The sequence below is a fragment of the Andrena cerasifolii genome, chromosome 14 (assembly GCF_050908995.1).
Source record: "Andrena cerasifolii isolate SP2316 chromosome 14, iyAndCera1_principal, whole genome shotgun sequence".
Lineage (NCBI taxonomy): Eukaryota > Metazoa > Arthropoda > Insecta > Hymenoptera > Andrenidae > Andrena > Andrena cerasifolii.
This window is the reverse complement of record NC_135131.1, coordinates 6,302,087-6,314,562: the sequence shown is the minus strand read 5'-3', so window position 1 is coordinate 6,314,562 and position 12,476 is coordinate 6,302,087. Positions and strand designations below refer to the sequence as shown.

General features: G+C 50.6%; 1 protein-coding gene across 10 annotated transcripts in view; it reads left to right on the top strand.

Annotated features, from left to right (window-relative positions):
* The window catches only part of LOC143376462 (uncharacterized), a 62,528-nt gene that overhangs the window by 39,888 nt on the left and 10,164 nt on the right, over positions 1 to 12,476 (top strand). For 6 of the 10 annotated variants that reach the window (XM_076826820.1, XM_076826819.1, XM_076826818.1 and 3 more), the window contains 15 exons: positions 102 to 365; positions 1,197 to 1,583; positions 2,218 to 2,520; positions 3,074 to 3,226; positions 3,315 to 3,503; positions 3,589 to 3,728; positions 3,866 to 6,092; positions 7,400 to 7,657; positions 7,727 to 7,914; positions 8,251 to 8,308; positions 9,730 to 10,696; positions 10,758 to 11,332; positions 11,802 to 11,962; positions 12,040 to 12,187; positions 12,252 to 12,442. In XM_076826820.1, coding sequence (XP_076682935.1) covers positions 102 to 365; positions 1,197 to 1,583; positions 2,218 to 2,520; positions 3,074 to 3,226; positions 3,315 to 3,503; positions 3,589 to 3,728; positions 3,866 to 6,092; positions 7,400 to 7,657; positions 7,727 to 7,914; positions 8,251 to 8,308; positions 9,730 to 10,696; positions 10,758 to 11,332; positions 11,802 to 11,962; positions 12,040 to 12,187; positions 12,252 to 12,442 — 6,209 coding nt within the window. Of the gene's footprint in view, positions 1 to 101; positions 366 to 1,196; positions 1,584 to 2,217; positions 2,521 to 3,073; positions 3,227 to 3,314; positions 3,504 to 3,588; positions 3,729 to 3,865; positions 6,093 to 7,399; positions 7,658 to 7,726; positions 7,915 to 8,250; positions 8,309 to 8,742; positions 9,514 to 9,729; positions 10,697 to 10,757; positions 11,333 to 11,801; positions 11,963 to 12,039; positions 12,188 to 12,251; positions 12,443 to 12,476 lie in introns of those variants that run through there. The other 4 variants (XM_076826825.1, XM_076826822.1, XM_076826824.1 and 1 more) reach the window with 2 other exon arrangements.

Genomic DNA, 12,476 nt, shown 5'->3' with positions numbered 1-12,476 from the left:
GATCCTCAATCCCTAATGTTACACGTATAATAGGTACACACGCTTTATTCTCTACTGTCATAGGCCATGTCATTCTCGATAATTCTAATTTTCATCGGCAGATCGAGAATCTGGAGGATCTGCTGAAAGAGAAGGACAACCAGGTGGACATGGCCAGAGCACGTTTAACGGCAATGCAGGCGCACCGTTGCAGCAGCGAGGGCGCGCTTAGTAGCCTGGAGGAAGCGATAGGAGATAAGGAGAAGCAAATGGCACAATTACGGGAACAGAGGGACCGAGCGGAGCAAGAGAAGCAGGAAGAAAGAGAATTACACGAGAGGGAGATCGCCGAGTACAAAATGAAAATTCACGCCCTCGAGTCTGAGGTGACTACCAAGTGTCCGTTATTAATTTCTTTTATATCAGAATCCCTATTACCGTGCAGCATTTATTAATCTGAACGGGAGCTGGTGAATTAAAAGGAATAGGCAGTCGCTTCCCGTGAAAGAAACACTTTCTTTAATGAATTTGTAAAAAAATGAAAGCAAATCCAGATGCATTATTTTACCCAATGTTTATTATTAGCATAGAGATTGAAATAAAAGTTGGTATGAAATATACATGTGCTTTAAAAATAACGGTGCTGGCTGGTCAACATTTTAACGTTCTTCTGTGGTTCTGCTGTAATATTGGTCTTAAACAGTGACATAATCCAATTTCAAGGTGCGATTCTTGTTCCAAGCAGTAGAAACTAAAATTAAAACAGGATAATAATTTAATGAAATTGGTGGCTGAGAAAGTGCGATTATTTAAAAAAAAAAATCGGTCGTGTTTGTGGGTTAGTAAAAATCCGCGACTTTTTAATTTTTTGATGAAAATCTCGAATTTTTACGGACCATATCGTAGTTTGCGCGGGAAATGGCACCTGTTTTATACGTCCTGTAATTTTTTCAAGTCGATCTGAACCTCCGTTCATTCGCAACTATGGAAAAAGGAAGAGAAAAAAGATTCGAGAAAGACGCGTTTAAAGTTTCTGGGCAAAGGCGACGCTGTTTTTTAATATAATCCAAGCGGCATTTTATTCAGAAAAGATAGTACTTTCGGAAAACGGAATAATAAAATCGATTTTTCGACTGCCTAGTCCCCTTAATCGAGGTGTTTAAAATAACTTTATTCAGTAGCTACTCGGTATGACGTGGTCCGATCTTTGTCCACAGGTGGAGAAACTGGGTGCCCGTTTGGAGAGGGCACAGGCAGAGAAGGAGCGGTTGGAGACCAAGCTGGAGAGCTCCCAGTCGGAGCTGGGCAAGAGCAAAGCCGAGCTTGACAAAGCTGCGTCCGAGGTCGGTCGCAGCGGCGCCGACTGGGAAGCTGCCAAGCAGAGGATGGCCAGGTTGGAATTGGAGAACGAGAAGCTCAGGCACGATATCGACAGGCAGAGCACTTACGGAAAGAGCACGCTGAATTCCTCCCAGGAAATGGACAGGATTCAGGATCGCGCCGAGAAGGCAGCCGCTGAACTCAGGAGAGCCCAGACCGAGCTCAGAGTCACGCAGGCTGAGAATGAAAGGGCCAGAGCTGAGGCTGCAGCTCTGCAAGAAAAGGTAAGGCAGTCTACAGGTACATATCATACTTCTAAAACTCCTCCACTCTGTCCTACCGACAATTTAACCCTGAAATTGAATCCTTCCACTTGGTTCCTCCTAAGGGATTGCTGCATTCCCTTTGCGAATGACCGAGCAGCCACGGAGGTAGCCTGAACTAGCCCTCGCAATCTCTATCAGACTATTAAACGACCGATAATTGTTTCGCGAGTACCTATTGATCGACGATCGAGTCGTGCCGACTCGGCAGCTTCGTTTCGCCCCCCCCAAGAACCGCTTGAACCACGAGAACAATCGCCTCCAATCTCCATCGATTCATCGTCCTGATCCCGATCCCCGTTGATACCACCGACCCCGCCGAGCAGTTGGATCTAATTTCCAATCACGCCTTCGTTCTTCCTGGCATCCTCGTCTCGACGAGTTTCGCCGATGCTGCAAAACGAACCGGTAATGAAACTGTCCTGCTTATACCCCTGCTCTCGCGCTCCCTTTGATTCCCCAATTGATATTTCTGGCGATATTGGCACTGTCAGCCGTGGAAAGATGATGACCCCTCCCCCAAAGTCCACTTCGATACATACAACTGTGCCCGGAGCTCCTATCGTGACTGTGACGGTGCTCTGCTACTCTAAAGGTGGAAAAGAGTCAAGGGGAGGTATACAGGCTGAAGGCCAGGCTGGAAAACGCTGTCGGCGAGCAGGAGAGCCTTCGGAACGAGTACGATAGGGCGCAAGCGTCCGTGGCTCGGCTTCACTCCGAAAGGGACAAGGCGATCGCGGACCTCGAGAAGGCACAAGAGGAACTCGAACGTACACATGCAGCCCTTGGGAAATCGCAACATCAGCAGGACAAGCTGCAGAATCAACTGTACAAAACGCAAAGCGATGTCGACAAGCATCAGGAGAAGCTGGAAAAGTCGCACGCGGAAATTCGCAGGGTAAGTCTCAGTGAGATGTCAGGGGATTACAGGGTTACACTTGATATTCAACCTTTCGCTACCCGCGCGTTGTAATTCTTACATCACGATTTTATCGTGTTTTTTTTTAATTTTTACTTGCTCTTTGTTTTACTTGGTATTCTGTATTTTTTAAGTTAAGAAGGCGAATTTTCTTTAATTATAATTTTATATCAGAAAACTAAAACGCGATGTAGTTGTATTAAAAAAAGAAAAAAAGATGGAACACCTGGTGACACCTTTCACATAATAGTTCCACTTTGAAATGTGTTTCGCCAACGAACTTTTACCCGCGCGTTGCACTTTTTACGAAATGACGACTTTTTCTCTTCATCGCCTGTACGCATATCCAGAGTGAAAAACTGGTGAAAGAGGCGAGGTTTTTTTTGTATGCGGAAGGCATAGCTAGAGGATTAGAAAAGGGTTCAAAACCGATTGGTCACTCTCAGGCAGAAAACAAAATAATTCACTATCGTTGTACTTCTTACAACAGCGCGGGCAACGAAAGGTTAAAAGGATCTCTGCTTCCCCACAGATGCAAATGGAGAAGGAAAAGCAGAACTACGATTTCGAGAATCTGCAAAGCCAGCTGGACAAAGCGCTCGGTCAGTCGACGAGGATTCAAAAGGAGCGAGAAACGATTCAGCTGGAGGTCGACCGTCTGCAGGATAAATACGAGAAAGCTCAGGTAAGTTGACGTCGCTCGTTCTTTGCGTACTCGCGTCTCGAATCCTGCTGGATGACGACGGTGACTGTTCTCTTCTCGTGCCCGACAGCTCATGATGCAGCGGCTGCAGAAGGAGCGGGACAGCTTCCAGGAGGAAATGGAGAAGCTCCACGAGAGGATAGAGTTCCAGCAGAATCAGATGACGAAGGTGCAGCGTGAGAAGGAGAATGTGCTTTCGGAGCTGGACCTGGTGAAGGACAGATGGGAGAAGGCGCACACTTCGCAGCAGAAGTTGAGCGTGAGTTGCGTGATAATCGTGGAGTGGTACGATCGACTAAGTGATACATGGTAGCGTTTCTCTTCCCTTGCCCTTTGCCGCGTAGCTGGAACGGGACGATGCTCTGACCGAGATCGAAATCCTGAAAGATAAATTGGACAAGGCTCAGTATTCGGTGAACAAGGCGCACGAGGAACGGGAGAACGCGAACAAGGAGTTTGAGAAGATGCTTGAAAAGTACGACAGGTAAGCGTGGGTCCTGCGGGCAGTAATGGTGTGCGTAGCAGTCGGTAGAATAGAATGGAATGGAATGGGATAGGTCTGAGGGTGTGATGAGCGATGGGTGATGGGTGATGGGTGATGAGGTGTGCTCTGTCCCGCAGGGCGCAGAGCGAAGTGTATCGGCTGCAGAATCGCGTGGAAGTGATGGAGGCGGACAAAGACCAGCTGGAGCTGGAGGCGGAGAAGCAACAAATGCTGGGGACCAAGAGCCGGGAGGAGGCGCGAAAGGCCCAGGAGGAGTTGGCTCGCGTGCAAGAAATGTACGACAGGGCAGCCCTTCAGCTGGGCCGTACCAAGGAGCAGGAGGAGAGGTCGAAGGAGAACCTGGACAGGCTGACGGTGGACCTGGAGATGGTGCGGGAGCGATACGAGAAGTCTCAGATCGAGCTGCGCCGGCTGCAGACCGAGCGGGAGAATCTGAACGCGGACAACGAGCAGATCAGCTTCGAGCTGGAGCGGGCCCACTCCCAGGTGAACAAGGCCCAGTCGGCGACGGAGAAGACGCAGGAGGAGCTGAAGCGGATGCAGCTGGAGATCGACAAGATGTACGAGAAGCACGACCGGCAGCAGGCAGATGTGAGGAAAGCGCAGGCGGAGGCGGAACGGCTGCGCGCCGAGGCGGAGAGCGCCCGCGAGGAGTGCGAGAGGTACGCGGCGAGGTTCAGCAAGTATCAGGAGAGCCAAGAGCGGCAGAAGGAGGAGCACGAGTGGGCGAAGCTGGAAGTGGAGCGACTCCGGGACCGGCTGGACAAGGTGCTGGCGGAGCTGGAGCGCGCGAGGAAGGCCGAGCAGGACGCCTCCAGGCTGCGCGCCGATCTGGAGCGTGCGGAAGGGGTGCGAGGTAAATACCAGTACGAGCAGGAGAAGTGGCAGAGCGAGGGTAGTAGGCTACAGCAGGAGGTGGAGAAGCTGCAGGAGCGGCTGGAGGGTCGGGAGAACGAGCTGAAGAGGACGCAGGCCAGCAACGCGGAGCTCGAGGCGAAGCTGCACGAGACGCAGCTTCAGCTCGAGCGAGCGCGGGAGGAGACGCTCAAGGTGACCGCCGTTCAGGAGCGTAACCGCGGCGAGATGGAGCGCGCGCGAATCGAGACCGAAAAGATACGGGACCGCCACGACAAGGTGAAGGCGAGGGCGGACGCGCTGGAGGCCGACAACGAGAAGCTCCGCGTGGAGATCGTCCGACTGGAGAGGTTGATGCAAACGGAGGGTAAGACCAGGTCGGAGAGCGCGAGCATCGAGGTGGAACGGCTGCGCGCCAGCCTGGACAAGGCGATCGTGGCGCGCGATCAGGTCGAGCTAGAGGCGGGCAGGCTGGCCAAGGAGCTCGAGAAGGCGCACATGCAGACCGCTAAGTTCCAGGAGGCCGTCGAGGCTAACAAGAAGGAGCTCGAGCGGCTGGCCGCGGAGACCCAGCTGCTCAGGGACGAGCGGGACACTCTCAGGCAGGAACTGAGGCGGGTCCAGCAGCACCAGCAACAGCAACAGCAGCAGCAACAACTTGCGGGCAACGAGGAGATGGCGAAGCTGCAGCACGAGCTGCAGATGGTCCAGTGGGACCGCGAGAAGATGGCCGCGATTCTCGAGAACCGGGAGAAACACTCGGAGAAGGTGGAGAAGGTGAAGGAGAAGCTCGAGGCAGAGGCGAAGCAGCTGCAGGTAGAGCGGGACCAGCTGGTCATACAGCTGGAGAAGTCCCAGGAGATGCTGGTCAACTTCCAGCAGGAGTTGAACGCGAACGAGGCGGAATTGGAGCGTCAGCGCGACGAGGTACGCCGGTTGCAGCAGCTCCAGCAGCAGAGAGCGCACGCGCAAACGCCGGACAGGGCGGCCAAGGACGCCCTCGAGGCGCAGATGAGAGGAGAGATTCATCGGCTGGGGCAGCAGGTGCAGAGCGTGACGCAGGCACAGACCAAGGAGCGACAGAGGGCCGAGCAGGCCGAGAAAAGGCTGCAAGAGCTGCAGAAGCAGATGGCCTCGAGGGACGCGGCCGCGTCGGCCACCAGCGGAGCCAACGACGCGCAGCTCGAGCACTGGAGGAAGCTCTGCGAGACGGAGAAGCAACGGGCGGAGGCGGCCGAGAGGCAGCTACACGTCCAGCAACAGCAGATCCAGCAGATGCAGGCCACTATACAGCAGCACCAGCAGCAACTCCAGCAGCACCAGCAACAGCACCAGCACCAGCAGCAACAACAGCAGAACGGCCAGGAGGCTGCCAGGTTGCGAGAGGAGCTCGAACGCGCGCGAGAGGACATTAAGCAGGCGACCGTCGAGCGCGTGCGGTTCCAGGCGCAGCTCGAATTGCTGTGCCAGGAACTCGAGAAAAACCAGGTTAGCTGCACGACCTGCACTCGCTCGCGCTGACCTACCACACTACGCCTACACCCGCACTCTGTCTGCACTATGCTCGCCTACCGTGGCGTGGCCGATGGCTGTCGACAGTGCCGACACACTTGTGTCTCCTCTACCTCTCTTCGCTCACTTTATGTCTTCTCGTTTTTACCGCAGCCTCTGCCTTCGTTCGCTTCCACGAAGCACAACTCCTCGCCCACAAGCTCATACACGCCGCTATTATTATTATTATTATTATTATTATTGTTATTATTATTATTATTATTATTATTATTATCCTTATTATTATCATTATTATTATTATTATTATTATTATTATTATTATTATTATTATACGTATACGAGTACATAGAACAATCGACCGACGTGCCCACTATACTATGTATAGACAAAACCAAAAACCAGCAACGATGCACCCCCACACCTATCTTCTCATCATTCTCTCATTGCGTTGGATGCGCGAATATGCCGAACACATTGCGCATTGTACGCATCATACGTGTAAAATCTCGTGACGTAACGTCGCGTCGTCAGGTCACACCTGTGTTGTGTCATCATCCCCTTGGGTCCATTTCCTTTTACGCCAACCGGATCGATTCATCTAGATCTCTTTCTTTCAGGATACCTCCCCTTACTCCTGTGAGCACGTTCAAATTCTTTCACTCATTGAAACCCCATCAAGGTCTCTACCTCTCGTTCTTCGATTGTGCTCGACTAACTGCGCAGTTCCCACATTAATCGCCTGTTATTACCGTCAGCGACAGCAAGGAGACGAACGTCCCGGAGGGAATGGACCGTCCTCCGTTCGAACGAAAATATAACACGATCGTCTCCTTCCTCGCGATCGGTACATTCGGCACATTAAACACGTCTTATTATGTTTTTATGTTTTTCTGGAAAATGATTTTTCCGATTGTAAAGGACCTTGCGCACTTTTCTTCCCTCGTTCGCCACCGGCCGGTTTCTCGTCCGCGCGATTGCTGCGATCGCTCCGCGCTCGCGTGTATCCCGGATGCATACATGTAGTACGTCGTCTCACGTTCTTTATCTGATTTTATCCGACGATGCGTACCACATGAATACTCCGTCGCTGCCAGCGCCACTAGATTGCGAGACGCGTGCGCGAGACTCGTCTCTTTTTGGGATCTGTGCATCTCTGAATTACTGGCGGTGCGACGACGGGCGAAAGGGGATGGTCGCGGCTTTCATCTGCCGCACTATACCGCGCCGCACACGCGTACGCGTGAAATGAGACGGGAGAGTTCAGAGGGTCCGTTTGGATGCAGGTGGACTTGCACGAGGCGAACAGGAAGCTCCAAGCAGGCGCCGCGAAAACTGGTACCGATACCACTCAAGAGAGAAGACAGCTGGAGGAGCAGAGACGGCAGCTGGAAGATCAGAGAAGGCAGACGGAAGAGCGAGTCAAGTCCGTGGATCAAAAAGCTAGGACGTTGGAGGAGAAGGAGAGGACGCTCCAAAGTCTCGACCAGGACCTGAAGAAAAGGAAAGCGAAAATGGACCAGCTGGAGCAACAGTTGCAAAGGGTAGGCGCACCATTCTAGCCGAGTCCAAGATAAACGGCGAGTATGTGTTACGCTTATCGGTGTTCGTAGAGCGGCGGGTCGCCGGACAAAAGATTGGCGGAAATGCAAAAGGCCCTCGAAACAGCCGAGAGGGAACTGGAGAAAGCGAAAGAGGAGACAACCAGGAGCTCTGCCGAAACCGAGAGGCTACTGCAGCTCATGCAGATGACTCAGGAGGAGCAAAACGCCAAGGAGAGACAAATCAGAGAACTGCAAGAGTGAGTATTTCCCATTACGTCATTTAAGGGGGTAAGGTGAATGTCCCAATTTCTGCTCATGTCCCCCTTTCTCATCATTTCGTATTTTTCTTATTATTATATGCGTCACTTTTGTACTATAGTTGCAACAAAATAATTCTAAGTTATTTAAACATTTACGCGAGTGTTGCACAAGCTCGGGTCAATACATAAAAAATACGTAAAAAATTGCGTAGTTTTTTTGTGGATCATCCCTAAAGAGAATAGAGGATCTCACCCCTCTAGATTGCTGCTCAAGTTCTGCTCTTGGCATTCGTCAAACGTCGAATATTCCACTGAAACATATTTTTCCCACAGTGCACTGAAAGCCGCACAAGCCAAGTTGAAACAAGCCGCAACTGCACAGCAACAAGAGGTCAGTACGCAACCTTCATCCCCATTAATTTTCCTAGCTTCCCAAAATTCTACCCTGAAAGGGAAATGAAAGGTGGCGTTACGTCTTACCATCTTAATTAAGTCAGCCACCTCTTTACAGAGAAGTAGTCGTTCTAAAGTCGATTCTCGCATGCAATTAGTAGATACGGTGCAAGAGCACGACTAATCGGCTGTCTTCTTGAATTTTCACGCTGCCCCTGGACACGACGGGTACACACGGTGTATTTGCTTATTCGATTCTCTTCTTTGCTTTCCGTTTGTATCTCTTCGTTTCCGTTTACCCAACCCCCGGCCCGTGTGCGTCTCTGCGACCAACGACGAACGATACAACAACAACAACAACAAAAATGTGCGTTTCCGAATGATCTCGCTGCGAAACGGGAACAACGCCGGGAACGGTAATAAAAAAAAAAGCAGTCGGGTCCCGCCGGATTCCTAAAAAGCTTGTTCTAAGATCGATTTTCTTTGGGGACGCCTTCTCCGTTCTTTTCAGTACAATTTGCATATTAAGCGAACTTTACAAGTACACGAACTTATTATACGAACTAATTAAACGAAGGATCGTACTGATTTGCCATGGACAAGACACGTCAAGATATACATATATAATTATTTTACGTAACGCTGCGACCATTGTTAACGTATTCTATAATACTAATTATACGGGGGGAGATGATGACGATAATAACAATAATTATTGATATATGCATAAACACTCACACACGTACACACACACACACACACACGCGCGCGAACTGGTAAATAAATATAAATATATAAATATAAATATACAGATAAATATAAATATAATTATAAATATAATTATAAATATAAATGTAAATGTAAAGGTAACGAGAAAGGACAACGGCAACAATAATGTTAATTATTATTACCGACGTGATGATATACATAAGGGAGAAAGGACAGACGTATGTATGTACATGTGTGTATATATACACGTACAGTGCAAAGATATACGTATGTAGATATATAAATACAAATGTATACATAAATCGTAAGATGTAAATGGTGAGAGGCCGAGACGGAGAGCGGCTAAGAGAGCGCTGAGAGAAAGCATTAGAGGCTGACTTTTCACGCCACCGTGCCATAGAGCAATGGATTCGACGAAGCTGAGGGAAGCGAGGGAAAGGATAAGAGCGATCGCAAGTCCCGTAAAAGTAAAAAGAGGCAGATCCCGGACCGTGGCACGTTCGCAGACGTTCCATTCGGAGACGCACTCTTACGTCGCGTGGTCGAGCACGCAGCAGCTCGACGCACACGAGCCGAACCTACGTACATGCGTTTCCCCCCGTCCACCTTCTCTTTCGTTCACCTTTTCTTTACGTTCACACTGTATTGCCTCTACACACGCACCACAACGCCCGTGTTACGACGCGCTAGGGCCTAGACAACTCTGCTACCTATCCCGAGAACGGAACCGAGGACACGAGGAGGAAGGAGCTGCGGGCCAAAGACAAGCGAATAGCTGAGCTCGAGTCGAAGGCAGCCTCCTTGGAGAATCTGCTGGAAGAGCAGTCCTCGTGCTCCAAGAGGCTCAAGGACGCTCGGAACGTGAGCTTGGAGGACAACGGTGGCTGGAAGAAGGAGCTCGAGCTGCAGAACCGGCGTATAATCGAGCTGGAGAGCGAGCTAGTCGCTTGGAAGAGCGACACCGGCCAGGCCTCCATGGAGAGCCTGAAGCTGCTGGACGAGTTGAAGGAGGAGAAGGACTCGTGGGAACGGGAGCTCGAGGCGAAGAACAGGCGAATCGCGCAGCTCGAGGATGAGATAGGGTCTCTGAAGGGACTGCTGAAGGAGGATGGCGAAGCGACGAGGTCCAGTGATCCGAGGAGGCACAAGGAGGGCAACGAGTCCTGGAAGCAGGAGATCGAGGCGAAGAATCGAAGGATCGTTGAGCTGGAGCAGGAGATGGAATCGCTGGAGAACTTTCTCAGGGAACACGCGGACACGGAGAGCCTGCGGGACCTGGAGATCTCGGTGAAGAGGAAGGCGAAGAGGATCGAGCAGCTGGAGGACACCGTGGCTGAGTTCGAGGATTTCCTCAAGCAGAATCCGGACGTGAAGGAGCTGCACGAGCTTCGCTGCCAACTGACCGCCGGGAGCAGGCGGATCCAGGAGCTGGAGAGGTGGATTCAGAAGAACGGCGAGAACAGGGAGGCGAGCATCGATCAGGAGCGGGTTATCGAGCTGGAGGAGATGGTCACGCAGTTGGAGGATTACGTGAGGGAGCACAATGTGGACGGGCTGAAGAGGAAGCTGCAGGATCGGGAATGCAGGATCGAGCAGCTGCAGAACCGCGTTGGATACCTGGAGAAGGAACTGGCGAGGCTCCAGGAAAGTTGCCAAGGTGAGTTTCACAGTGATTAACCGTTAGCCGATAATCTAAAGTAGATAAATTACCCAAACAGGCGGAGAGGCAGAAACGCGCCATCGGAACGTTCAAGATAAAGGGACAGCGACCAAGCTGGAGGACTTCCCCTGCGATCTACGTTCGATCGTCGGTGAGAACGCAGAGCTGCGCGACAGGGAGAAGCAGAAGCTGAAGAAGATGGAGCACGCGATTTGCGAGAAGGACAACAAGATACAGGCGTACGAGCAAAGGCTCGTTGAAAGCAAAGATGAGATAGCGAAGCTTGGAAGGGACATGGCCAGTCTGAAGAAGGAGCTGAGCGAGTACGATGATATCGGTGTTCTGAAGGAAGAGATCCGAGTGAGGGACGAGAGGGTTCAGCAGCTCGAGGACGAAGTGGACTCTCTGGAACGGGCCTTCAGCGAGAGGATCGATCTCGAGCAAATCGAGGAACTGGTGAACGTTATAAAAGAAAAGGAGTACAAGGAACTGCAGATGTCGAAAGATCTGGCGGACAATAGGAACACGATCGAGGAGCTCAGCGAGGCCCTGCGCGAAAGCGTCGTCATTGCGAGCGATGGGGAAAGAACATTGAAGAGCGAGGAAAAGATGAAGATGGACGCCCTTCAAAGAGTAAGGAAATAGTACATTACGTGTGTAGGTAGCTGTATCTGATTCGTTCAGTTCGAAGGAACAAATCGATGGCTTAGTGCACTTTCGAAAAATGCAAAAAATCGAGTTTCTGACTGCCTAGTCCCCTTAATTAAAACGTCCTATTACCATTTTACCATTTTTCGTAAAACGTTGAAATATTTCAAGTTCCACTCGTCTTTTACCTTTTAACTAAAATTAGAAAATCCTGCGTGTTTCGTAGAGATCTAGAAACACGTAGAAAGCCTAATTTGTTTATTTTTTACAAGAACGGCACAAAGAAAGTAATAAAACTTCAGTTTTCTCGGATGCATCGAAATGCTAGATAGGACCTCCTATCGAAGGAGAGCAGAATATTTGTGCGCTCTATCGAAATCATGATCATTCGTTTCACACGATCGTTTTACAAGTAGATCTAGCCCCGTGACCTTCCATTGCCTCGCACTTACAGGTAGCTAAACTGGAGCAGAGAATCGCGTCGATGCAAACAGCTTCGGCGTTGAAATGCATCACCTGCGAACCTCTTCTCTCGAAACTGCACAAGTACGAAATGAAGCTCGAACGGCTCGTCGAAGAAAGAACTGCGAAGCTTGAGGATCTCCGTCAACTTAAGTGAGTGGCTAATTCAGTGACTGGGAAACATTTGGGGCTAATTAAGAATTTGCCGGTAATACCGTATTTCACGATAGGCGAGAAGCTTTGAAAGCTGCAGTCTCTGAGAGAGACGCGCATCTGGCTTTGCTCGAACTTTCCGGGATAAAAACTGCCGCCCAGTCGGAACAAGCGGATCAGTTGAAAGCAGAGAGGAATAGGCTGTTGGAGAAACTAAAGAAAGAGGTGAGGCAGAAGCGAGCGCGGTCTGGGCAATTAACATTTACACGTTGCGATGTTACCATAACAGGACGAAAAGTGCATCGAATCATCGGCAGAGTACAGTACGACCAGTGCAGAGGGAACGCCGCAGCTGCTGACGAAAGTTTTGGAAACATCTGACGACGATAACGACGAAGGAGAAGAAAGTTTGAGCGATCGTTGCTGTGATCCCAGTTGCCCGCGGCCAGCTACGACAAACGGCCACAGCTGCGATCACGCGTGAGTTAATAGACCGTCTATTAATCCATCAATC